Genomic DNA, 26,516 nt, shown 5'->3' with positions numbered 1-26,516 from the left:
CAAGAACCGGACATGGTTTGAAAGTCTTCCTTTCATCACTTCTTCTTTACACATCCACCTGATGGGAAAACCACCTCCATTATCTTGCTGCCCCTATTTTGACTCAGGCAGTTGGACAAAACTAATTCTTGAAGACCCTTCCAGCCCTCAACTTTGTTTGCTTCTACCTAAAGGATGGATGTCAACAAAGCTAAGTGTATCGGTGATATATGACAAGACTTGAAGTGCCTCACAAGACTTTCTTAAGCAAGAATTGAAAACTCTGATGGCTTTTCTTACTACATACACCATACACTTCTTACTTACTACATACAACAAAAAAAGAATAAGATATGTGCTCTTCATAGCACTTTTGAACAAGAAATGCATAGCCTGCTGCTGGAAAAAGACCAGTATAAACCAGCTTGCCAGATTTAGCACATCTGAGAGCTTTAGATGAATCAGTACTTTCCCAACACAAAAGCACACATATATGCATTCACATGACAAACAGACCCATGCTTTAAAAGTTGTGAACACACATGGACACAAGATTCCCCAAGTAATGCTTATTCCAAAAGTCACTGGACTTAGACTTCAAAGTTTTTTCAATTAAAAAAGTCAAATTGAGGAAGGTCTTGGTACATCAGATGGACTCTACAAGGATACGCTTTGGTGCTTTTATTTCATCCTAGCTGATAACAGCCACGCTAACTTTCCACTAATCCCGATGTTACTCCCGGAGCCTTCCCCGCTACCTTTGTGTGTCACATGCTGCCCTGCCCAGCAGATACAGACGGGGCAGCGCACAGCCTCCAGCCGTGCCTTTACCCACTCGCCCAGCCCTGCCGCTGCTCACAGCCCACCCACGGGAGTCTGAGCAGCACGGCGATGCCTGGGCTGCCGCCCGAGGCCGTCACCCAGAGGGAGAGACCGCTCCCAACAAAGCTGCCGAGGCCTTGCGCCCAGGAGCCGGGCGACTCCCCGACCTGTCGTCCCGCCAGGCAGCGAGCCTAGGCCGCGGGAGGGCGGGCAGGCCCCGGGCACGGGGCGGGGGGGCTTCCTCCGCCCCCTTCCCTGAGGGCGACGGGCTCCTCCGCGGCCTGCAACGGACGCCGCGCCGGCAGCGGCCTCAGCCGGGCCGGCGGCCCCGAGGGGCCGTGCCCCGGTCCAGGCCGGGTCCCCCACGGGAGCGTCGCCGCCCCTCGAGGCCGGGATAGGCCCTCGATTCCCCGGCCTATCGCTGCGAGCCGCCCGAGGAGAGCGCGGCCTGCAGCGCCCGGCCAGGCCCCGGCCTGAAGTTGCCCGCTTTCCGCCCTCACCCCCGCGGGCCCGAAGGCGGAGAAGGAGGAAGAAGCACCTGCGCCGAACGCTGCCAGGGTGGGGGGAGGCGGGCGGGCGGCCGCCGAGCCCCGCAGCCCCTCCCCGGCGGGGAACGGGGTGCGAAGCCCCGCAGCCTTCCCCCCTCGGTGCTGCAGCTGATGCCGAGCCCTCGCCGCCCTCACCTGACAGCATCCCGCCTCCCCCAGCCCCGCGGGCGGCGGCGCAGCCCTAACCCCCTCCCCGAAAAGAAAACATCGCCACGAAATAATCCCCCTGCCCGCAGCACCCTGAACGAGAGGAAGGGGGCAGGGGGAACCAAACAAATGCTCCTCTCCTTCCCCAAAAGATGGGGAGGGTTGGGGGTGCCGGGGTGCCAGTCCCCACGCCCCACTGCACCCCTCCCCGCACTCGTCGGCCACCACTGCTGGCCCCACTCCTGGCAGCACCGACCAACGTCACTCAGCTCCCCCCGCACTTCTGTGTCCCCTCCCCAAATATATATTTTATATATTTTTATATATATGTTAATATATAAAAGGGGGTAAACCCAAAGTATCCAGGAAATAAAAGGACACCCCTCAGTCTCCCCTCTCCCCCCTACCCCCACCAGCGTCTTGGAAACACTCGCGTCAAAACTTTGTCCAGGGCTGCCCCCCTCATCCCCCTCCCCAACTATAACTGCAGCATTTAAAACCTGTCAACCATTTTAGGTCCCCACACGGGATGCACAGTTCTGGGCCGGCTCCGGGCACGGCTGCGGGCGCCGCGACCACCCCCGCCCCTCGGCCGAGGGTAGCGGCCGGGGAGGAGGATGCTTCGCGGGGAGGGGGCGGTGGGAAGGGGGCGAGAGCCGGGGAGCGCCCGCTTTACCTGAGACCAGCCACTGGCCTCCATTGTTGGAGAATTCAATGGCATTGACACAGCCGAAGTGGCCCAGGAGGTCCTTCTTGTAGAGGTTCCTGCAGCCCCGCAGGCGTCGCCGCTGGAAGTCGTGGGTGAGCAGGGGGTCCCCCTCCAAGCCCCGCTGGGACAGGAACCCCACCACGGAGCGCATGCTGCCCCCCCGGCCGCGCCTCTTCATGCTGCCGCCGAGCCGCTCCTTCCCCGCCGCCCCTTCCCCCGCCGCCGCCGCCGCCGCCGCCTCCCCTCCCCCGCTTCCCCCCTTGTTATGGTTATGATGATTTTTCTTTAGCCAGCCATGGCAGAGAGGTGTTAGACACTCCGCCGCTTCCTGATCCCGCTGGCTCCTCCCCACTCCCCTCAGCAGCTGATCCTCAGCTGCAGCCCGCGCCTCCCCGCCGCCGGCCCGGCTCTAACGTCGCGCCGCCGTTTTTAACTCCGTAGCGGCGCGGGGGGGCGCCGAGAAACTCGCAGCTCTCGGGATCCGCGGCCGCTCTCCGTGCGGGCAGGTGCCACTGCGGGTGGGAGCCGCTCCGAGTCGCTCATCGCGGCGCTCCCCTGTCCTCTTTTCGAGTCCCACTCCCCACCGCGTCGCTTCTGGAAGCCGGCCCGGCCGGAGGAGGCGATGGGCGGTCCGTTCCCCCCACACCCGCTCCGAGCTGCCGGTCCGAGGGGAAAAACCGAGGCACGGCCGAGTAGGAGCTGGAGGGGTGTGAGGGTAAGACGCCCACGTGTGCCCTCCTGGAACTGGGCTTTATCCTCCCCTAACCTTGAACAGCTTCTGTGAGATTTCCAGCAGTGTGTCTGCAGGAACTTGTTGATTTTAGTTTCTGTGGGCAATGCGAGGTGTGGCTGCCTGCCTTCTCCACCCTCCTCCTACTCAACTGGTGATGAGATGGGGGTGCCCCTTGTGCTCTCAGGACTCTGCTCCAGAGGAAGCAAGGGTGAATCTCGTTCTACTTAGCAACCCTAAAAGACAGACAATTAAAGAGGTGGAACTGAACTGTGTTGTGTTGAACTGTGTACTAAATGGGTTCATAAGGAAAAACCATGTTCTTTCTTCTCCTTCACAGGACTGCGTCTTCCACGTTTAAGTCCTGATACTGTGTGGGGGCAACAGGAGCATCATCTGGTAAGTGGTTCCTGTCCCGCGCACATAAGGCATGTAGTCCCACAGTTGCAGTGTGAAACTGTCAGGTCTGGATTTTCCCACAGGTGCCTGCGAAGCAGCACCTAGGGAAGATGTGGTTTGGGAAGGTGAGAAATTGGCCTGACAGCCATGACCTGCCCTGCGCAGCACTGTGCCCACTGAGAACTGGGAGTCCCCAGACTTTAAAAAAACAACAAACCAAACCCCTTCCTGATACAAACTGTGATGTGACAGCAACAACTGGTGCTGCTGGGATGTTGCCATGTTCAGGGGCTGCTTCTCAGCAGGAGCTTAAGCAATTTCACTAGAGAAAATCGGGTGCTTGGAAAAAAACAAAACAAAACAAAAAAAAACCCCTACACCTGTAAGCCATGCTTGCTTAGTTGACATCACTATTGCCTTGCTTTTAACAAAGTAACAAACATTCGGCTTCTAATGGAATTTAAAAAACCACTGAACGCCTCTTGTATTTCAACTTTTCCATGTGTTATAACAATAGGTGTAAAGATCAGAACTTAAAGGTTAATTAAAGACACAATAACCATATAAAGGGAATATCTATACAGTCTGTGAAATGTTTTCTGTTGGGATGATGGTTAGAAATGTTAATATGGAAGTGGAAACTGAGAACACTGTAGCTGAGCTGCTCAGTTCCAGCTGTGGAGAGCCAGCTATTGCAGGATAAGGTGTGTAGGGAGGCAAGGGCCCTGTCTGTCATGATTTGTGTTTATTACCCTAGCTGCAGGCACAGGTGAATTGTATTGGTATAAATCCTACTTTGTTACTCTTTTGCCTGCATTCTATGAAATTCAACAGCATTACAATTACATCCAAAACTGTTGTGTATTTCTAAATTCCCAGTTTAGTGATATTATATTTTTCTACCTATGGACTCTGAAGTGTCTCCAGCAGTTTGTATTCCATCCTCTCCTCTTCCAATGCAGCTTGCATCACTGTATGATCCGAGAGCCTTCCAGAAATACATTACGTAATGTGGCTGTCACTTCTGTCACATGTGGTTCATTTTCTCTCCTTTTCTGAACTATTGGGTAGGTCAGGTATTTTTTTGTTTCTATGCTGAAACAAATAGATGTAAGAACTTTTCATTTGTGATATGGCATAATAAAATCTCCAGAGGCGTTCCTTCATGTACTGAATCTAGTCTCTAGGAAGGCTGTGTACTTTCATGGTCAGATGTAAATAAATTAAATTACTTCCTAAATCTCCATTGCCAGGATTTTCAGGAAAGATTTCACTGAGGCTTTTTAGTCACGTATTTCAGGAGTCAGAAAGAAATTATCATGTTGTCAGAATTTGAAAGAAAACCAATAGCAGACTGCCTGCCTTTTTTGATAAATGCAATATTGTTTCAAGACCTTATAGATTAAAACTGTGCCAGTAGGTGTTTCTTTTGCATTGCATTCTGATTCCCTTATTTAAATTAATTTTGAAAATATTGAACACTTAAAATCATTGTGACCTGTACTGTGGTAGTATTTTTCTCTGAAAATAACATGTTGCTGTGCTAGTGCCTGAATGCTGTAATCTCATCAAAATGTTTGGACAATGGGTCTGAATCATGCTGGAGTGACATCAATGAAGTGCCTTTTTCTAGCTCAGTGAGAAACTTCTGCAGCTTGGAATGGAACAGAGGTATGGACAGTACTTTTTAAAACCAACTCAACTTCCACAGATTACTGTTTTGTGGGACATATTTTAATGTAGGGAGCTGTACTGGGACTGTCTGAATACTGTGGGCCAAACTGGCCTAGGTTAGGCCAGGCTGCAGTTTGACAAGATAGTTCAGGGCCTGTTTGTACTGACTGCTGAAGCAGCTGAATTTTGTAGGATGTTTGTAGTCTCCTCCATGCCTCAAAAGCAGCATGAAATAAAGCACAGAAATGTTTTGATTGTAATTTTAACAAGTGGACAATACAAAGGAGGAGCCAACTGAGAAGGAAATGGGAGATAATGAACAGGGAGTGACTTTCTGTGGAGGCTCTTGGAAATGTAGATGAGTAAACAGTGTTCGATGCAATACAGAACAAGGTACTATCAGAATGTTTCCAACAGAGAAGTGATGTGGTCAGAGTAATTATCTACATAAATAATCTTAGGCTGTGGTTTCAAGGTTGCTAATTCTAGGCCTGTGTACACCCAGATTTCCCAGCACTTCTAAATAGTCCAGACCAGGTATGGCCATGCTGTCACATTGTCCTCACATCAGTTTGTGCCCGTTCTACAGTTTTTCCTCTGCCTCTGCAGGGACTGACAATACCTGATGTTGTTTGAATGTCTGCTGGTACAAAATTATCCCATCAACATTTCTACTGATGAAATTTAAATTGGCAGAATGAGTTACAATTGAATTAGTGGTTTCCATTTGATGGCTGTGGTGTATTTGATCGTTAATGGGAAGGCTATAGTCAGCTTTACTGTATTGTCAAATCATGGAATTTACAGCTGTTAAAGGCTGTTGTGTTATGAGCTGAGCTGGTTAATGCTGGAGGGAAAGGTGTTTGCAGCAGCTCAGTTATGGAAGAAAAAGACCTAAACAAAAGTCTTAGTTGTGTGGATGGATCAAAGGGCCTTGTCTTACAGGTGCCATGTACCACAAGTCTAAATTTAGGCACAGCCTGGATGCTAGAATCTATACAACCATAGCTAAAAGTTGACATAGAAGCTTGAAATGGTTGGTAGGCTGGTGGTGTTATCCACAGATAACACAAAGAAGAGGACATCCAGGGAAGAGAAAGAACCAGGTTCTAGCTTTGAGCTATAGCGTCCTGCTAGTCATCCCCAGAGAGAGAAAATGGTTATGATTTGAGGGGAAAGGAGCAGATCTGTAAATCATCTGCATAGAGGTGGTACTTGTATTTCAGATGCGATAACTCTGGAAAAAAAAAAACGTGGGAGGATGAAAGCAGAATACAGCTCTGTGACGCAGCATGAGGAGAATCTGTCTAAGAACACTTGGAAGGAAGGCTAAATAGGTAAAATGAGATTTAAAGTGAAGCATACTTAATTGTGTCAGGTCAAACACAGTAAGGCTCAAGTACATTTTTTTTTTCTGAGCTCTGCTGAGCCTCTGAATGGCTTTGGTTAATCCACAGTGGAAATGGAGAATCCAATGCTGATAGTTTGATGTCTGTGGAATCAGTCTACAAATGCACCAGAGAGACAGGTAGAGAAGGAGATGGGGAGGGGTAAAGGCTTTTATTTATTGAAAACAGGCTTGGGGTCATTTATTTATTTATTTATTTGATGGTGGGATGTATGGGGAGATAGAAGGAAAAGGAGAGTGAACAAAGAAGGTGATATTATATTTTAGCCATAACATTAAATAAATAAATAAATAAATAGAGTTTTTTCCCTCTAGCAGAAACTAGACAGCTTCTGGGTTTTTTGTCTTTTGCTTATTCATTCATTTCACAGAGCTGAAAGGTGGGAAGAACAAGCACCATTCTCCCAATCACCCCTTGGGGCTGTTCAGCTTAAGATGTAGCTTTAACATGCAGCCGAGCCTATTTAATGACTTGTAGCTTCTGTAAGGAGGATTTACTTTTCTTGGCTTTGTGCTCTGTCACTTTCTTTGTACTGGTGCTGCTACTCTTTGGACCTGTTTGTCTATCACTTTTCAGAGTTCATTTGGCTCACAGAAGTGTCCTGATGAGTGCCAAAATCAGCACAGGCCAATCAGGAATGTGTAGCTGGGAGCAGAGTTCTGGGATATGTAGGGAATGTCACTTTCTCAGCAACCATTAGCTGAGGCCAACTTACTTTATCTTCTGAAACTCAGCCATTTAGGTAAGTTGATCAGCTCTTCCAGAAATGGATTTGTGAAATTCCTCTCTATTCCTACAGTGAAAGAGTAGGCAATTAATGAAGAAATATGTTGGTGATGATTCATGTTAATACAGCTCATCCTCATGGGATCAATCTGGCAGCTCACACCTCTGAAAGCAGATCAGATTCTTTGCAAAACATGCAAACTCTGGCAGATTCCTGCACTGACTGAGTTGCAGTTGATTCATCCTTTGGCTGAGGATATAGTTTCACTGAGATCTGGCTCTATGGTGAGCAGTCCAAGGAGTTAAACCACAAGAAAACTCTGTTTTTCCTACTAGCTTTCTGTTCACTAAATTCCTTGAATCAAACTGGCACCCATGTTTGTAGAAGTGTGGCAGCAGAAGGAAGGCTATGGGCAGAAGAGGGAAGCAGAATTGTTTTTTCAACCAGGAGCTAAACCTTTCATCCACCTTGTTGCATTGTGAAACTGAGCCTTTATGGATGTGGCTTGACAGTTGATTTCAAACTGATGTCATTCTGACTTTTGACAAAAGAAGTGGTCCTACTACTTCCCTGAGATCAGCCTTATTAAAACAAATCCTACTCAGAATTACTTATTTGAATATACAGTCATGGGGTTACTACCATCCACACGAGGAAGATAAATGACATTAGCAGTTGAAATGTGAGTTTGGCTTTCTTATGTAGCTTGGGATGGGGCCCAAATGGAGTGTTATTAATGAGCTAGTGGGGACTACATGCAGCTCTCTGCTCATTGTCTGCTAACAGCAAATTAAGTCTTGACTGGAGCCTCTTTTCTTTGATATTCCACTATCATTGATTTTCCTTTGAACACTGAGTCATTTACTGTACTCTTCCCTCTGTTAAAGGATGAGCTAATGGGATTATAAGTATATATATATATATTTTCTGTGATCAGCATAACAAGCAAAGTCTGCTTTCCTATGGATTTGTCCTGATGTGGCACTGCTGTGTGGATTCTCTGATATTAAGCAGCGTCTGCACATACTTGCCATTTTATCAGTGGCAATTTTATTATGGTCTATCTCAAGCTTGGCTTTGCATTTCACAGTAGTCACCTTTGAAAGCTCTATCTCTTTGTACAAATTTAGATGGAATCGGGCAGTGGCTTAGACATGCTTTTTTGGCAAGGAAAGGGAGAAAAAAAGGGGATCCACAGGCAGAAGAGCCAACAGACTTCCTTAAGAAATCAGGCTAAAAATGAATCTTCTGGCTGCGGTCTCTGTAAAGATCTCAAATCAGATACCAGAGAGAGAAGAAAAAGTAAGTTTAGCTGTTTGGCATGTAAAAGCCTCAGTTACCAGCTGCAACAGATTTCCCATAAGTAAGGTTATGCCAGTAGTTGGTGTCTACTCACTTGGTTACTTTTCCACTTGGTTACTTTTTACTTACTTGGTTCTTTTCTTCTCCAGTGTCCCCATCAAGCTTTGGGAACTTTTTTTTTTTCCCCTGCCAGAGCACACTCGTGCATCTGTTACTTTCATTTATTTTTACTTTAATGTTCATACTTGAATTTATCAAGTATGTAGGTAGTAAGACAAGCTGTTAAAGAGACTTGTGGTTTACAGGACTCTGTTGATGTCAGTGATGCCATAGAGAACAAAGGTTTTAGATGCAGCTAAGGATACAATTCCATTATTGTTCAAAAGCTTGGGTATTACATTGGATCTTCTCTGCAAGACATTTGTTGTGTGATTAAATGCTAGGGCATTTTATTTCCCCCTCCTTTATGAATTTACACAAAATTCCTATCACCTTAGAAACTAAAACAAACACTTTGTAAAAGGAAAGACTGGTCTATTTCAGATTTCTAGGTGGATGTCAGTTTATTTGTAACAGCACACTTCTAATAAACTTTGCAGATTTGTTCGGATTTTCTAAGTTCTTGAGTCTCTGACAGAGTTTTTACAGATACTCTTCACCCCCTAACAGGGCAGCTGGGTTCTGCAGTCTTCACAGAGGGGTTCTGGGTCTTCTTCCTGTCCCTTGCTCTTGATTACATGGTCTCTGAAGTACGTGTGTAGTGTCTCCAGATGTTAACTTTTTTCAGCCCCAGCTCAGTTCCCTGAATCTGTGCTCTTGTCATTAAGGAATGCTGGTGCTGCAGCAAGGGAGCAGGAAGTGGTCAGTCAGGCTTAACAGGAATTGTGCTAATATCCTAGTGGTGCTCCAGGTCTGTGCTAGGTGATGACGACCCTGTAAAACAAAGCAGTATATGCTCTGGAGAAGGCAGGAGAATGAAGAGGGGGGGAGGGAGAGAAGACAAAAGAACATCCCCATGTAACTGTGGGAACTCTCCACGACAGGCAGGCTACTCCAGCTTGTCCTCCTGTCTGTACACTGAATCATGTGATGAGCCTCAGAGTAGCAGCATCCTGCCCTGTGACCCGCATTTCAGCTCCCAGCTGTGTCTGCTACACTGGTTGGCAGGGGGTGGGTGGAGAAGCCACGGCACATGTATGGTTGTGAGAGAGAAGCCCGTCTTTCTTGTGGGGGTGAATGAACCAGGTGGGAGTCACTGCAGCCTGGCAGATTGCACTGTTCTCTAGGCCCTGGTGAATAAATGTAAAAATGAAGACAATTTTTTTTTTCCCTGTAGAGCAAGACTGTGGGGCTTTGCAGAAGGATGGCATGCAGGAGCTGTTACTTTCAGTTAAAAGGATTTGCGTGCACAAACCAGGCAATTTGACAGAAAACAAACTTCCTGAGGTGGTCCCATCAGCTGTGAGCTCTGATACCACCTCACTGTGCTTGGGCTTGGGTCTGCTTCCCAGAGCAAGCAGCAGCTTAGGCTGTGACTGATCTCCCCCAAACTGAGCACTGCTCCATCTGCGCTTCCCCTGGGGACAGCCCCTGTGCTGCAGCATTCTGCAAAACGCCAGCTGCTAGGGAGCTCTGCAACAGGCAAAGAGTAAAACAGAATGGAGTTTGCCACAGAGTCAGAGCCATCGGAAGCAATATTTCCCGTGGCCTTGGGGTCTCCTTTGTGTGGATGCAAATAGTTGGGGTCTGTCAGCACATTTGGAAACAAGGGGAACTGTGAAGAAATGTGAAGGAGTGAGGCACTCTGGCATCTGTGAGCTCCCACGAGATCGGTGCTGGGAACTTGTTTGCTGGCACTGAGGCCCAATGGTGACAATCCCTAGTGGCTGCAGCTGCTCTCCGTGTGCCGGGCACGGTGTCACGTCTCCACAGTTCCCCACACGTGCTTCTCCCGAGCTTTGACAGAAACGATCCCTCTCTTAAACCCTTATCCCTCTCCACGCGACTTCCCCCTTTGTTTCCCTCCACCTGTTTCACACTCGCTGCTAAGCAGGCGATGCTCCTGTTTCTATTTCCCATCCCGCCTTTGTTACTCCCTTCTCCCCACCGCTTCCTGTTCCTCATTATCGCTTCGCTCCGCTCCCCCCGCGGCGCAGCCCGCCGCTTCCCCAGCAGTCCTCCCGCCCGCCGCGGGCAGCATCCCCCGCGGCCGCGCCCATAGGCCCGGGCGGCGGCGGCGGCGGCGGCACCCCTGAGACCGGCTGCCGTACAACATGGCGGCGCCCACGGGCCGCCCGCAGCCGCGGGGAAGAGGAAGCGTCCGCCTCTCTAAGCGTCCCGGTGCGCGCCGCGGCCGCCCCGCGAGGGGTTCCTGCAGCCGGTTCCGCGGAAACGCAGGTGGCTGGTGGGCCGGCAGGGCCCAGCTGGGAGCGAGGGGTAGCGGTACGCGTCCCGGGAGAAGCCCCGAGCGACCGAACATCGGGGCGCTGCGGGGGCACCCGGGGGAGCGCCGAGCTGAGCGGCGGCCGCGGGGCTTCGCCGCCGGCAGGATGCTTCCCGTGCCCGGAGCTCGCCTCGTCCAGCTACGGACGTGGGTGTCTCGGAGCTCGGAACGCGTATCGCTACGTCGTCTCTAACGCCCGCCTCTCCTTTCTCTTTGCAGGCCATGATAAAACCTGACCGCGCCGCTCCGAGAGGGTGAAGCGCAGGGTTACAAAATGCCCAGGCAGGCGGCCGTGCCCGTGGCTCTGGCGGCCTTGCTGGGTATCGCCGCGGGGGGGCTGGTTCTGTGGAAGGCCGCCCAGCGCCGGAGTGGCAGAGCGCGCTGCGGGCGCCTGCGGGAGGAGGCGGCGGGGGAGCGGCCGGAGGAGAAAGAAAGCGAGGCGGGGGGCAGAGAAGCGCTGCCCCTGTTCGCGTCCCCCACCCTTTCCTGGGTGGAAAGGAGCCTCGGCGCAGATATAATGATCGTGTCGGAGCGGCAGGAGTGGGACCGGGTGGAGCCTTTGCTGAAGAAGGAGCTGGAGAAGTGGCCGGTGCTTGGAATGGACTGCGAGTGGGTGAGTGATCGGAACGCCTCTCCTTTCGGTTGCGAATTGTCGTAGGAAATCCTTTGGGGAGGGGTGAGTCCTTGCCCGAATGGATACGGCTTGGTCAACCGTTGAAACTTATTATCCCTCGTGGCACCAGCGAAGTACCCGCTAACGGTGGTTATTCTCGCGTTTCAGTCTGCCGATGGTAGGGAGTTCATTCGTAGTTGTATTTGTTTGCTGGGTTGTTGTGATAAATCTGGTTCTAAACGTGCGGTGATCGTTGTATGGCTCAAAAGCGCTCTGTGCTTTGTATCGTGTTTCTCTAAATGTGATTTTGTAAAAGTGGTTTGGATTTATGCTATCTTAAATCCAGCTATGTACTGGGGAAAGTATCTCTCAAAGATAATAAACCAGAATTGGAGATGTTCTTATCTACTGATAGTAGCTACAGCTCACTGGCTGTCCCAGGGAGCAGGGCTCTGATTACGCTTGCATGTTTGCTTATGTGAACTCTCAACGCAGACTTGGAGTCATTTATAAAGCTCGACTTTGCCATTGTTTCTGCCTGGAAATTTATTCACATCATATTCATTAGTATAACCGCAGTTAAACAGTGTGTTTGCCATAAGCACTTTTATGGTGGGTGGCTTTGTGCTGAGGAAGATTAAGGAATGCTGAGGAGGATTAAGCTCCCCCCAATGGGGGGTAGGGGGTAGAGGAGGGAAATTTCTCCTGTAGGAGTGTAGCAAGAAGTAGCTGCTGTGGAACAGTAATAATAAGCTGTGGGACAGATCACTTAATGTTCAAGGGAAAAAAGATTAGATGCTTGTAACAACTCTTGACTGCATATTCTGACAAGTATTTCCTGTCTTTGGTGGCCTCTTCTATAATTTGTTCCAGCTGCAGTTTTACCAGTAATGCTGAAACTCAGCCTGTGATTTTTGTCTTTCAGGTATCTGTGGAGGGAAAAGCAAATCCCGTATCCCTCCTACAGATGGCTTCTTCCAGTGGCCTTTGCATTCTCGTTCGGTTGCCCAGGCTTGTTGCCAGTGGACAGCCTATCCCAAAGACCCTCCTGGACATCATGGCAGATGATGCTGTGTTGAAAGTAGGAGTAGGATGCTGGGAAGACGCCTGCAAGTTACTTCAGGATTATAGTCTTCCAGTCAAAGGAAGTGTGGATCTCCGGTATTTAGCCATGAGGCAGCGGTGAGTGTCTGAAGACAAAGGCAGATGTTTTGAGGGCATCATTTGTATTGTTTAAATATTTAAAAGACGGTTTCTGTGTGCTGGATGATGCCAGGTAGGTATGGAGTTCTCAAGGTGGTGCACTCTCTTGGAGAGCATGAGCATTGACAGCAGCATCCCAAGAACATGTCATGCCTGTATTTTGTGGTCTGAAATGAAAGGAAACCTTCATGAGTATTAATCATGTCAGTCTTCTCCTGTAATACCTGTGAAGGCTTTTCTGAGTATCATGCTTCAGCCTGTATAAAGGCCAAGTACCGTGATATACTGCAGGCAGAGTGATCACCATGTATGCAGACGTTGAGTACGCTGCCTACTGGTATGGGTAAATATGCTAGTGGCACATAAGTGGAACTGCTGAATGACAAGATTTCTTGAAAAGTGGCTAAAACTAGTTTTAATATTATTTTATAATGACACTGCTTCCATTTATAGGTTGCAGTTGTGATGTCATTCCTCATCGATCCTAAAATAAAATGTTTTACTTTGAATATTCTTCATGTTTGCTATATGTGTGATGTTAGTGGTGTGGAGCATGATCTTGCTCACCTGGTGGTGCCTTTGTATTGTGGAGGATGGACTTCTTGTCCCTAGAAGCCAGGATTCCTCTTGAGCCATTCCTGGCTCTTGTACTCCTCAAAAAATATCTCCAGGCTTGGATTGGTTGGATTCTGTTCTAGAATCCCTGGGACACACAGTCCATCACTCAATGCCAGATCTCTCTATTTGATAAGCAGGTAGTTCAGAGCAGAATACTTCAGCCTTAAATGTTATCAGCTCCCAACCTTGCCTGTTTTGCATATTGCAGACACTAGATAATTGCCAAGTCTAAGATGGACATTTTTGTGGAGGGGGAGGGCTTGTAAAGCTGACAGGCAGCTAGCTATATGCTGCTTGAGTGGGAGTCATGCATCAAGTGCACTCAGTTCTGGCAGAATCAGGCTGTATGAGGCCATCCAAATTTGCATGAGTGTTTAGTTTTGTTTTTAATGCTTGTTTCACTTTCTTTGTTAAAACTAAAGGAAGGATCTACTTCACAACTGCCTTAGCCTTAAGTCTTTAGCTGAAAAAGTCCTGAACTGCCCGCTTGACAAGTCTCCTCATATGCGTTGCAGCAACTGGGAGGCAGAAGAACTGACACAAGATCAGGTGTGTCTTCCACTTTAACTTAGTGTTTTTGGAGAAAAAGGAACTCTTTTTATGAGAGGAAAGGCAATGTAATATGGAGATTTGTGCCTTCTTTGAGTTCTGCCTCAGTAGCTTCTGTGTATCTGTGATGTGAAGTCAGTTATGGATTCTATGCCTGAGTTTCCCTCCTTTTCTGTGAAGGTGATTTTCTGTAATTCTCAGTGGATTCTTGCCTCTTGCTTTCTTTTAATTCTTGAAGATTTTTAAGGCAAGATCCCTGGAAATATTTGTGCACCCAAATCCTCACTTTTTTCCCCTTCCCATACATAGCAGTCAGAGCAATATCAGAGAAATGCTGAAAACCAAAGCTACATTCACCATCTTTATGCTATTGTGGTTTCCCTCATTGCTCACATTCTTCAGTCATGCTGCGGATGTCTACGATATCAGTGACCAGTAGAGGGAGTGACAGGACAAATAATCGCGTTGAATGTTAGTAGGCAGTGTGTGGGAGTGCCTGTGAGCATTTCAGGCCTGACTGACCCTAAAACGTGGCATATGCAGTGGTACAAAAGTGTGACTTAACTGCCAGAGTTTTGTGTGAGTTTTGAAGAGAAATAAATCCAGCTTTGCTGGATCTAGTGTTAAAGACTGATGGGGCTTGGAAGTGTTTGCTATTTGCCAGTGTGTCAATGTCTATGCTTTTCTGCAGGTTCTCTATGCTGCTAGAGATGCCCAGGTCTCGGTGGCTCTGTTCCTCCATTTGCTGGGATTTGCCTGTCTCCCTGCTACATCTAAAGGTGAAAACTCTGTTTCTGTTTGGGAAAAAGTATTGAGTAAATGCCAAGGCTTGGTGGATATCCCATTTAAAGGAAGAAAAAGTGGTAGCACGGGAGAGGACAAGAGTGGAGAGGCACGTTCTCCTCAGAAAGGGAAGAATCGGAAATCTTTGGTGAATGTCCATTCCTCTGGCAGTCAGCAAGTGAGAGATCCTCGGAGGCAGAAGCGAAAGCCTCTGGGTGTGGGATATTCTGCAAGGTAAATATCTAAGTAAATTTTACTCCTTGAACCACAGCTGAAAACTGATTGATACTCCTTGCTCTACTTGTTAAATAAAGTGCATAATCCAAGCAAGGGAGGGAAACACAAGTCTCAGCAGTCATGAGAACCAATTCCTATTTCTGTTTTCCCAGCTTTTCTTTATTGAAAGTTGGCAGGAGCACTCAGATCTGTATTAGGTCTTGAAAAGATTGAGAGGATATCTTTGTTTTTTACCTTTCCTTATAATATTGAGACACCAGGGAAAAGGTGTAAAACTGGGTAGAGCAGATCTTGTGAACAGCGTCTGCCTCATGAACTGCTCCAGTTCAGAGGTGTCAAGAGACTGAGCAGACCTGAAAGATGATGTGAGGTGCCAGGCAGTGCGGGAAGGACCATCTGTAGCAGTGACAGTGTTGCATTTCTGTGTGGGCCATGGAGAAAGGAGGGGACAGTTCTACTCTGTCCTTGCAGGGATAGCTGTTGCTGTATTTAGGTTCCCCAACCAGCAGGCTGTTTTGTAGGGCAAATCCTAAATTCCTATGGTCTTTTGCTATTGCAAGTTTTGTTCTTTTAAATAAAACAAGTAGGAGAGGTCTCTTAGTGCAGTAGGAAACATGGAGAACCAGCATGTTTGGTTTTGTTTAGATGCACTCTAATAAAATGAATCACGTGGATGTGATTTTCTGTGAAATTTTCTGTGACTACCTGTATTTAGGAAGAAAAAACATTCATTTCAGTATTTGTTTTCTCCTTTTCAAGTTTACTGGATGACATTGTAATGTAATCTATAATACTGATTTCATTATCAGTCATTAACAATATTGTGTTGTACACAGTAAGTCTCTTCAGATTTTGTTTTTGAACTTGTAACCTGTGTCATAGAGAGCACAGAGGTCCTCATGGGAAGATTGAAATTTAAACAAAGTTGCATTCCAAGCTAGAATGAGATCTCACTGTTTGCTTGTTTTGTTTTTAACCATGCTTGATTTCATGAGAGATCTGTAGACTCACTGTTCATTATAGTATCTCCAGCACACTGTTCTGTTGTTCTGTAATAAGATTGGATGTGATTTCAAAAGTCATTTTCTTCTCTTCCCTTCTGTAAGCATGTTTAGTTTGAATGTACTCTCACTTATGATGTTGTTAGAGCTGAAGCATTGCTGTGTGGTGGAAAGATTCCTGCCATGTCATTATTGCTTTCTTTTTTTTCCCGCTCATCCCCAAGGACATCAGCAGAAATCCTTTAGCTAGACTGCATTTTTTTTTTTTAGTTGATAGAACTTCATTGAGTGAATATACAGTGGACTGAGCAAATACTGTGTGAATTACCTGTGCTCCAAGAATGTTGTGGGATTTTTGTTTGTTTGTTTTTAACATTGCTCTTGGAAGAATGAAGTAATTGCTCTTCACACTTAAGTTTTAAACAAATGATCTTACTGAAACTTTAAAGTTATGGTCTTAGGTAGCTGATGCTTGATTTGCAGGTGGCTGCAGTATGGGGTGCATCACTATAGATAAATCTGTTATGCTATCATAGTTTCTGCAATGCTGTCCTTATTTACAGAAAATCTCCACTGTATGACAACTGCTTTCTGCATGCACCAGATGGACAGCCCTTGTGCACTTGTGATCGCAAGAAAGCTCAGTGGTATCTGGACAAGGGGATTGGAGGTGAGCATACCATTTTTCCAGCTGGTGTTTAAAATACAGCACTTTTGTACTGTATTTCATTCACAGGGCATGATTTTTGGTACCCTTTTTATTAAAAATGCTGTCCTGAATGTTTCTCTTGCTCTAACATCATTATCATAGATTTAAATACAAATTTGTCTTGAATATTCTCTTTGCCTTTACTCTTTCAGATCTAGTTAGCAAAGACCCATTTGTTGTGAAGCTGCGGTTTGAGCCTTCAGGACGTCCTGAGTCTGAAGTTGATTATTATCTGATGGTTAAAGAAAACCTGTGTGTTGTATGTGGCAAACGGGAGTCCTATATTCGGTGAGTTGTTCAGTGGGATAAGAGAAAAACACGTAAAATGGGACTGAAGTCTGCATCTAGTTTGGCATCAAGAAGTTAGTTGCCTGAAACACTCTGCTTGCTCACATCTTGGATGGTCCACTGCTGTTTGAATGCTCCATGATCAATTACATCTGGGTAAGTTTGACACTGAACAGGCCAATCTTCACTCTTAGTGAGGAAGGAGCTGGCTTGTATATGTCTTTGTGTGGGGCTGCTGAATCATGGCCTGAACCTCTGATTGATCACCTGAGGTGAGCAATGAGTCAGCCACAGGAGCACAGCTGAAGGCAATTCACCTGTGCTGCAGGAAGGGATGGAGCCTGGCTGCACCTCTCCTAGACCCATTTAAGAGCTGACTGCCAGTGGGGAAAGATCTCTTCTGGAGATCTGCTCCACTGGAGTTTTCTATGTGAGCCCAGGCCAGGGTGAGTGTCCTTTACTGCTCTAGTATAATAATTACATAAGCCAAGCTCTCAAATATACTATTGTCATCTGTATATTCATTGATTGTACAGTCTTACAATTTTAATTACAGGGAGCAGCAGTATGCAAACGCATGCTGTTTCCATGGTGTGGGAACAAAATAAATATACTGCTTCTGCTAGTACTTGATCCTTAAGTTTTTGAAAGACTTATGTGACCTGAAGTCTGTGAGGTCACAACAAGAAAAACTGGAGATATACAGAAAGCTTGTGTAGAGAAATACAAGTAAGGAGTTGTGGATCCTCTTAGTGCTTTGTGAGTCTTGTCCCTCATGTTCTTTGTTTTCCAATATTATCAGCTGTACTTTAGTACAACTACAGTATTGTTAGTTGTGCTTTTATGGGCCAGAAAAGGAACTGGGGAGTGGCAGTTCCAGGCAAATTTAGTGAACCCTCTGCTTCTTCTCCAGAAAGAACATTGTTCCTCACGAGTATCGAAGGCACTTCCCCATTCAGATGAAGGACCACAACTCCCATGACGTGCTCCTACTCTGCACCTCCTGCCATGCCATCTCCAATTACTATGACAACCATCTCAAGCAGCAGCTGGCTGAGGAGTTTGGTGCTCCTATTGGCTCTGAGGAAGGAGTGCGTCTGCTGGAGGACCCTCTGCGCAGGCAGGTGCGCTCCGGGGCCCGAGCTCTGCTGAATGCAGACAGCCTGCCAGACCCTCGAAAGGCAGAACTCCTACAAGGCATCAAGGACTTCTTTAACGTAGAAGCTGTGACCCCAGAGATGCTGCAGGAAGCAGCTGGTCTAGAAACCAGGTATAATAAAACCACCTGTAGATATAACATTTTAGTCATTTATGTTAGCATGTGAATTCAGGCAAAGGAAATCAACACAAGAAGCCTTGGGTAAATATGAATGAAACAAATCAAAATCCAGCAGCATTTGCAGAGCTGAGGTTTGTACATGCTGACATTTTCCTGCTAAGCCTTTAAATGAAAAAAAGATGAGACCCATTGCTGGTCTCCTTGGCATATGAAGTACCTTTCATAAAATAATGTCAAGTTAAGGGATTTCTAAATTTGAGACTAGGAGTTGTTCTGCACAGGAAATAAAAGCCTCTAAAAGCACAACTTTATCGCTTGTGTAAACCTGAAGAGTCTGGATTTATAGTACTCTGATAAACTTCACTGGAAATCAAGGAGAGAAAGAAGATAACTGTCTGTGCTTTATCATGAGTCTCTAAGCAGACAGATGAACCCTGGATTTCTTCCTGTGTTTTTATTTTACTGTCTTGTCCCCACCCTGGCAGTGGTATGTGGACTGTAGACCTTGTGTTTTTTTTCCCCCCTCTTTCCATTTATTTTCCAGAAATCTCCATCTATTCTTACTCACCACTCATCCCTTCCACTATTTTCTGCTCCTTTTGAAGGACGTGTCAGAGTGGGAGACTGCTGGTATGATTTGTCTTTGTCTCCTTTACTCATCTTTCTCTCAGCCTCCCCAAATATCTTTTAACTAGTATCTGGTCTCTCACTGCATGAAGATATTTTCTCCTTGTTAAGCTCACTGTTGTTTGTAATGTGCCAGTGTTACATCTCAGTACATATCCAGGCAGGGAGTCCAATGGGCAGGATTGAGGCTCTGGAGCAGCATATTGTTCTTGCCTTGGAAATTTGCAGTCTGTCTCCTGAGGAGCATGTAATGGGCCTTGAGAGCTTTATTTAGTATTGCTATAAAAGAATAACACTTTCTCATTTCAAAGAACCTGGCTTCCCACTGTAGCTGTGTTCCAGAAAGCAGTCTGGCACTGAAGCAAAGTTTAATTCTCCCTCCTGGGTCCCCTCCTGGTTAGCTTACCATGTGGCTGTAATTAAACCAAGCAGCTGAAGGCATCTTAAGCATCTTGCTGTTCCTTTTAGATGAGTCAGATGGAGTCTGACAGTGGACTTGTGTGAAAATAAACTCCGCTTTTGTCCTGGCAGGATCTGCAATGAGAGCTACATGCCACATGGACTGAAGGTGGTACAGTGTTGTGCTAAAGGAGGCCTGCGCTCCCTCATGCAGTTGGAGAGACGCTGGCGGCAGCATTTCTTGGACAGCATGCAGCCCAAACATCTCCCAGAGCAGTGGTCAGTGGACCACAACCACACGAAGCTGATCCGAAAATATGGGGAGGATCTTCAGGTCGAGCTGTCATGAAACTAACTTCCTGGACTTATGATAGTGTCTAATAGATGTATGTAACTGAAAGTGGAAAGACTATTTTCATTTCTGTTTCTCCACTAACATCAGAGCCTGGCTTTGTGAACAGGCAGCAGTGAGTTGACATTTTACAAAGAGTTAATCTGCTGACTTGAATTTTATCGGGTGGTTAGGAATTTTTAATCCCAAACTGTCACTGGATAGTTCAGTGCAGGAATTATACGCCAAGGGAATTTTTCTGTTCTAATTGATTACTGGGAGTTATTTTCTATTCCTGGGATGTCTGGTGCCTCCAGACCCTCTCTTTTAACATAGAGCACAATATGTGAACATTTCCAGGTTTTCAAGAGATAGATATGCACCTTGGCTGCACCACCAGCATCTCCTGATAATAAATCTTTCTTTGCTTTCAGTGCAGTTGTACTCAAGTGAGTTCTTCCTGGAGAAGATGCCCCACTAGAGAGAGATTCCTTGTTCAGAAATAGCAAAGAAATCTTACTGTTTTGTTTTGTTTGTTTCAGATTCTGCAAAGTCTTTGCAGCACTGCAATAGGCCTCAGTGAGTATCTTGTTGCCTGAGGAGAAGTGATACTGTTTGATTCTGGCAGCGTGGAAGCATCTATGTTGAGTCTTTTTTTTTTTTTTTTTTTTTTAAAAACAGCTTCCAACAGCACAGAGTCTGTAAAAAGTGCTTTTTCGCCAATTTCACTTGCTTACTGTGAGTAGCTCTTGGCAGGTACTGTTTCACACTAGAGTGAAACTCAACCAGGTGTCTTAAAAGGAATAAGAAATAAACTTTATTTAAAGACCAGCTTTTTTTGCTTTTTAAGAAGTCATATCATGTATGGCAGGAAGCTAGAAAATCAAGTGTTTTCTTCTTGGATTTGATTTGTGGTGATGATCAGATCGTACTCTCCATGCCTGTTTCCTTGTCTCTAAAATGAGACTAATAGTACTTACCTATCTCACAAGGGTGTTGTGAGGATTGATTAATCAAGGTTTTTGTAAAATTCTTTGAAAACTTAAGGCAGTGTGTTGTAATTACTATTGTTGTTATTAAAAATGTGTTACTGTCTTGACTTTCTTAAATATTTGTGATTTTTGCCTGAGGTTAGACCTTAGTTAAATACGACTATAAAAATAAATCCCCCTTTCTTTGAAGTCAGTTTTGATTATTTCGATTGCATGAGGTGAATTGTACTTCTGAATGAGACTGTGCTCAACTTCTATAAGCCTCTGTAAAGAAGTCTCAGTATGACCCTTGCCATACTTCATGCTATGTTGTGTATTTCTCAATAACTTTTGGACAGAATCCTGGACTTGCTGTGTTTATGGTGGAAAGTCTCCACTATCAGGCAGTTCAAGAAATTTCACAGGCCAGGGGTGAAAACCACCCTGTAGCAGAGCTTGTTTGAGATAAAGAGGAGCCACGGAGAAATGGTGTGTTTGTGCCATCCTGGAGGAGCTGCTGTAGCAACCTGGGTGAAAGGAATCAAAGATTCATGGTAAATAATTGTTATTGCAGAACTGCAAATTAGGCCATTCTCATTATAAGGGAAATGTTATGCCTTTCCTTTGCCTTTGGCAGGTCTTAACAAAAAGTCATCTATCCAAATGTGTACTATCCTTGTGCTCGTTCATGTTGCTGATTGTAATCTCAGTGAGACCCTCCTGTCTACAGCAGCAGCCTGGGTATAACTTTATTTCTTCAAACCGTTTTGAGCGTATGTTCAGATAGTGTTATTTCCTATCTCTGCTGACTTCAGGCAGTGAGAGCTCATTGTGTGGCTCAGAAAACCCCTTTCAACAGTCTGGAATAGCAAGTATCCATCTCACTTCTTTGCTGTTTCATTTTTCTCCCTTTGTTCTGATGCATGAACTATTGATAAAACCATCCTTCCTGACAAGAACCTAAGGGCTGACCACAGGACTGCTGTCATTTTTGTTTACTGAGGGGGAAAAAAACCAAAACATTTTGAGACAGGAATTGGACTAATGGTCCCTGGACTTTGGCTAACCTGCTATCTCAAATGACCTTTATCTTTTCAGATCACCTCAGAAATAGGAGCTTGCAAGGAAAGCTTTCCTGTAAAATATAAATTAAGATTCCTCATTGCTGTTTGTAAGATATTCTTAACTTGCGTGATTTGAAGTCAACCTGAAAGAAGAGAGAAATGGTATATTTACTGCGTAGAAATACAGTATTTTTGTAGATGGTTGTGATTTAACATTTTCTGCATTTTAATCGAATGTGTGCTTTTTACTGTTCAGTAGATTTTGCATATGGTTACCATGGGCACTTGCTGGGCTTTGTTGGGTCACAGACTAACAGGGAGAAACATCTGTTTCCTCCTTGTAGAGTTGATTGGACTATGGAATGTACAATGATCAGAGGAAGACAAAGGCAGTCTACAGATTAAATTTCTGTATGCATTTTTTTTTGCTAATTGTTACATTCAGTATAAATCTGCTCTTTTACCAGACTTAACCACTAGTCAAGCTCTTTTTTTTCCTTTTTTGCATGCTTGCTTTTTCTCTTATTCCTGCGTATCCTACTCCATCTTTGTCATTCCTTACAGTAACACCTATCATCTGAAGTTTGCCTAAGGTATGCTGCCAGAAATGGAGGGATGTTTCCTTTTAACCTCTCACTTGCTACCTCTAGATTAGTGGGGAGGATCCTCCAGCTGCTGCAGTCCTCACACCTACTTGGTTTATGAGTTCTCCATAGGTGTTGCCTCCATCCTTTCCCTTTCAAGCAGTTTGTCCTTGTGAGATGGATGTGCTTGGAGAACCTGTTAGATTCCTTCTGGTCTGTGTGAGACCTGAGGAAGGCTCGAAAGAAAGTCAGGTTTTATTCTGGCAAGGCAAGAGCTAAGGTATTATTTTAAATTTGGGAACACATTTACCTCAGGAAAACATAACGTAGGTGGGATCTGGTGGCTGTTCTTCTGTGTGGAATCAGGTTATTGTGCTCTGATCTTGGTCACCCTCTCCAGTTCAGCAGCATTTGAAGCTGTGCAGGTTCTGCTGCCGTATGAGATCTGCTGCTGTTGTAAAATTAGCTGTCAAAAGTGGCCAAGCTGGAATGCCAGAACTGTGTCAAAGAATCTTCTAGGAGCCCTTACTCCAAGACTTCTTGGAGCAGTTTTAGATGCAAACCCTCTAGGCTCGAGGCTAGGCTGTGCTTTGCCAAGCTGACCAGAGGGTTGTGCTGTGGGGAAGGGGTGTGATAAGGAAGGGCCGTCGGGCTACAGCCTTCTTCCTCTTGTTCTTACAATTCAGTGAGCTTACCCCAGAATTTTTGCCAGGGATAACAACAAAATAACTAAAATGTTTGTAACGCTGCTGGGAAACTGTGAGGTCTATCTTGCTGCTCTGGCACCTATGTCTTACTCAGCACTTTTCTGAGCATGTCACTGGGTTCTGTTTCCAGAGATGCTCCTCTGGAGCTGCAGGAACAGCAGCACCTTTGGTGTGTTGGTTTACTTTCCTGTATGGGATGCAAACTGATTCCTGTCTTCCCAAACATTACAGTTTGCCTTTTCTTGGCTGTGCAGTGACTTTGGCATAATTCCACAGGGCAGGAAGTGCCAGGTGAGCAGAGTTTTCCACAGCCTGGAGCTGCAGTAAGGACTGTACTTTCAAACAGGCCACATGTGACATGTTAATTATGCTGCTGACAGGCTTGGCATTTGGAGGGCCTTGATTTCCTGTGACAGCTTTTAAAGGTCTCAGCTGTCACCCTTCGTGACTGACAAGGCTAAGGCAGCATATCCCTGTGGGCTCCTTGTGTTTCCTCTGTTCATTACTCATTAATGCTGGGGATGGAAGCTGTCTTCCTGTTGCATTTCTATTACTCTGACTCCCTGGAGAAGATCTGAACTCTGCACTCTCTATTACAGGTTTTATTTCATTTTACAGATTTTACTGTTTTGTTTTTTGTTTTTTTTTTTCTCTCCTCTGTAAAGTCAATATGGTATCCCTTGAGAAGGTACCTCGATGCTCTGGTGCAGGGCCTAAATGTCTCTGGGGAATGGGACCTTGCACAAGCAGGGGACAAAGAGCCACCACTGACCTCAGCAGCATGCAGTGTGCTGATGGAGTGGCACCTCTGGTATGAACCAGCAGGTCAGGTTCCACTGCTGCTCCTGGATCTCCTTTTCCTTCCTTCAGGCCTCCAGGAGGACTGCTTTCCAAGCAGGAAAACAACAGCAGTCCTAAAAGGTAACTTCACAGATGAGCAGGCGGTGCATCTTTGCATGGGGCAATGCTTCAGTATCTCAGGCCTGTCCCTAATTGCTTTTCTCATTCCCTTGGTCTGTTGCAGGCTGTCACGTCCTTTCCCCAGTCCCCAGTATCCTTTGGTTCGTGGGGAATAAGGGTAATTTAAAGCACTTTCTCACATCTGTGTTACCTTATGTAAGTGATGTAAAGGCTTTTCCCCATCCTCGGGTACATTGCTTTGGAGGAACGGGAGGCATTTTGAGAGAAGTGCAAAGAAGACTTATCCCTCTTCCTCTGGGAGTTTTCCACAGAGACACAGCTTGTCCTGTTGTATCAACCCAGCAGCAAGACAGCTGTGTTATATGCTCTTATGTGTAGAGTGGGTAACATAAGAGAGCCAGCATGGTTAACTTTAGTGAGGGGGAAGCCAGAAAGGTATGGATGAAACATAATTCCCTGCATTCGAAGCAGGCTGCTCTTCCACTGTGAATGGCACTGTAAGCTGCAGGTGATGTGGGAAGGAAGTTCTGCACCAGCTGGTTGCTGCACTCTCACTGCCCACTTAGCTGTCCCTGTGCTGTTTGACTTCACTAATGTGATGCTACCTCGGTGGTGCTGGTAGCCAGGAGACAGAGCCAAACCATCTTTCTGTTGTTACTGGTCTTTGCAAGCTATTGGATGAGTTCCGTTTCCAAGATGGTGGAAGAAACAAAGACTGAAGAAAAAAAAATATGGCTGAGGCTTTTACTGTAAAATAACGATGTCATCTTTTAACAGTAAGAAACCATTTCTCCTGGTACAGGAGAACTCCAGCTTCAGCTATAAATGATATAAAATATGGCTTTTATCTTTCTTCACCTAAAAATGGAAAGTTTGTGTGGTGATTAGGGAGCAAAAGAGAGAAGATGTTTATGCATCTCGGCACCAGTGGGGCAAGTATGAGAGAGAGGCCGAGGTGAACCTGTAGGCTTAAGGGAAGAGCTGCATGTCCAGGTCCTTTTCTCCCCAGAAAGTGTTTCTCTAAGGAGCTGTTCTGCATTGTGGTGTGCTCTGTGGGGTTCTGCCATGTATTGGTTTCGTACTGCTTAGCAGCATGTCCTTTCTGATAGATCACCCTTTGGGAAATGCCTAATAGTACTTTGCATCGGTGGACATCTGTCAGTTGCTCTCCCTTTTTCCTCTGTTCTCCGGTTCCATCCAGGACATTCAGCTGTAAATAAAAGCAGAGGGACTCTGCTGATGGCAGGCTGAGAAAATGAGAGTGGGACCTCCTTTAAATGCATTGTGAATAAAAACTCATTATCCTAACTTGTCTAGCAAGGGCTATGGGGAGCTCAAATCTGTGCTCTGTTTGCGTGTGTGGCTTTATGTTGTATTTGTGCTATTTAGATAATGTTTTCCATATGTTTTACAGTGTTACATTCTCTTTTTCCCCCTCTGGCTCCCCTGTGATAAATGGCAGCAATACTGGATGTCGTTCAGCTGCATATCTCAAATCACTCTGCTGATATCTTAAAAGAGTGCCTCTATTTTACACATATTTTCCCTTAGGAAAAACATCTCCTCCTCGCGAGGAAGAAAGTCAGCCCAAGCAATGAGATTAGAACTTGAGCAATCCTTACAGAGACCTGGAAAATGTCAGGCTGGGCTGCACGACTCTTGACAAATTGGTTATGGAGGGGAAAAGCTCCATAAATCAAACAGACCCATGGCTCTGTGTGTGACTGCCAAAGGTGACGACCACTAGATGGTGCTGAGCATTAGACCCTCGCAGACACCCGAGCAGTTTTGCTCTCTGCATCGTGAATGGGCTCTAGCTCCATTATGTCCTTGCGTTCCAGTTCTGCTCTGCTTCTTCCGAGGTTTCCAGCTTGCAGGGAGTTCCTGTAAGGTGCCCTTGCCCCCAGCAGTGTATGAGTGCTGTAGCAGCTTTGGACAGAGAAGCCAGAAGGTGCAGTGAGTACTAGGAGAGAGGTGGGAGAGCTGATGCCTCCTGCTGTGCTTTAAAAACAACAGCAAGAGTAGATAATCTTCATTCTACTCGCTTGAAATAGTCACCTTCAGTCCTTCTGGTGCCCGTTGCTTCTTGGCACAGGTCGCACTGCTTCCTCCCAGGCAGTGAGCTGAGCGACTCCCCAGTTGCGAACCATCTGCACTGCCAAACTTGGTGGTGATAAAGCTGAAAATCTGTCCTACAGCTGGGCACCTTGCTCCCACCCTTACTGTGTGCCTTTCAGTCACCTGCTGCCACACCAGCCACGCAGCCCTGCTTTGGGAATTGCTCTAATTAACGTGGATTTTTTTTTTTGCTCTTAAGAAGTGTCTGTGTGTGTATCCTACACCAGAGAGAGGTTTAATATTGCTGTTGTACAGCTGCCGTCACTGCTGCTGCAGATGTGCCCTTGGCATGCACTCTTCCCCTTCACTCCTTGCCCTGTGTTTTAACACTGAGCTTTGCTCCTTCAGACAGATGCTGCCAAAGAAAAGAAGAAGAAGAAAAAAAAAAATCTGAGACAAATGAGTTCTTTGAAAAATGCAGCTTAGTGCCTTTCCAAAAATCTCACTCCCTTGAGAAGAAACTGGATGTTCAGCCATGATGGGTTTTCTGATGCTAAATAAACGCTCATTTTTTAAACCTCAGAATTTTAATTAGGGGGAGAATATGGGCTAAGTAACCTCAACAGCCTTATTCTCCTAGACATCCCTCTTGTTGGTACATGGATGTACGTGTATCTTTTTAAAC

At 46.0% G+C, this 26,516-nt stretch overlaps 2 protein-coding genes across 6 annotated transcripts in view; one reads left to right on the top strand and one right to left on the bottom strand.

The window, feature by feature from the left end:
• DCAF5 (DDB1 and CUL4 associated factor 5) overlaps nt 1–2,996 on the bottom strand; it is a 68,566-nt gene extending 65,570 nt beyond the window's left edge. Inside the window, exon 1 of one of the 2 annotated variants that reach the window (XM_042880261.1) lies at nt 2,972–2,996. Coding sequence is in view for 1 of the 2 variants with exons in the window: in XM_042880087.1 (XP_042736021.1) it covers nt 2,173–2,383 (211 nt within the window). In the remaining variant the exon portion in view is untranslated. Of the gene's footprint in view, nt 1–2,172; nt 2,384–2,971 lie in introns of those variants that run through there. The other variant, XM_042880087.1, reaches the window with a different exon arrangement.
• EXD2 (exonuclease 3'-5' domain containing 2) lies at nt 2,702–20,625 on the top strand. 4 transcript variants are annotated; one of them, XM_042880392.1, is made up of 10 exons: nt 2,702–2,920; nt 3,276–3,334; nt 11,109–11,502; nt 12,428–12,684; nt 13,746–13,872; nt 14,564–14,889; nt 16,457–16,563; nt 16,755–16,890; nt 17,804–18,160; nt 19,328–20,625. In XM_042880392.1, the coding sequence occupies exons 3-10, from the start codon at nt 11,164–11,166 to the stop codon at nt 19,542–19,544; spliced, it is 1,866 nt and encodes a 621-aa protein (XP_042736326.1). In that variant the 5' UTR covers nt 2,702–2,920; nt 3,276–3,334; nt 11,109–11,163; the 3' UTR covers nt 19,545–20,625. The 4 variants fall into 4 exon arrangements, with proteins under 4 accessions (XP_042736326.1, XP_042736568.1, XP_042736483.1 ...); XM_042880634.1 differs by having other exon boundaries at nt 2,708–2,920; nt 13,839–13,872; XM_042880549.1 differs by lacking the exons at nt 2,702–2,920; nt 3,276–3,334 and adding an exon at nt 10,830–10,888.
• Nucleotides 20,626–26,516: the final 5,891 nt, after the last annotated feature.

This window comes from Lagopus leucura, unplaced genomic scaffold (assembly GCF_019238085.1).
Source record: "Lagopus leucura isolate 7727_CA_CO unplaced genomic scaffold, USGS_WTPT01 Super-Scaffold_1, whole genome shotgun sequence".
NCBI lineage: Eukaryota > Metazoa > Chordata > Aves > Galliformes > Phasianidae > Lagopus > Lagopus leucura.
This window is presented reverse-complemented; position numbering and strand designations above follow the sequence as displayed.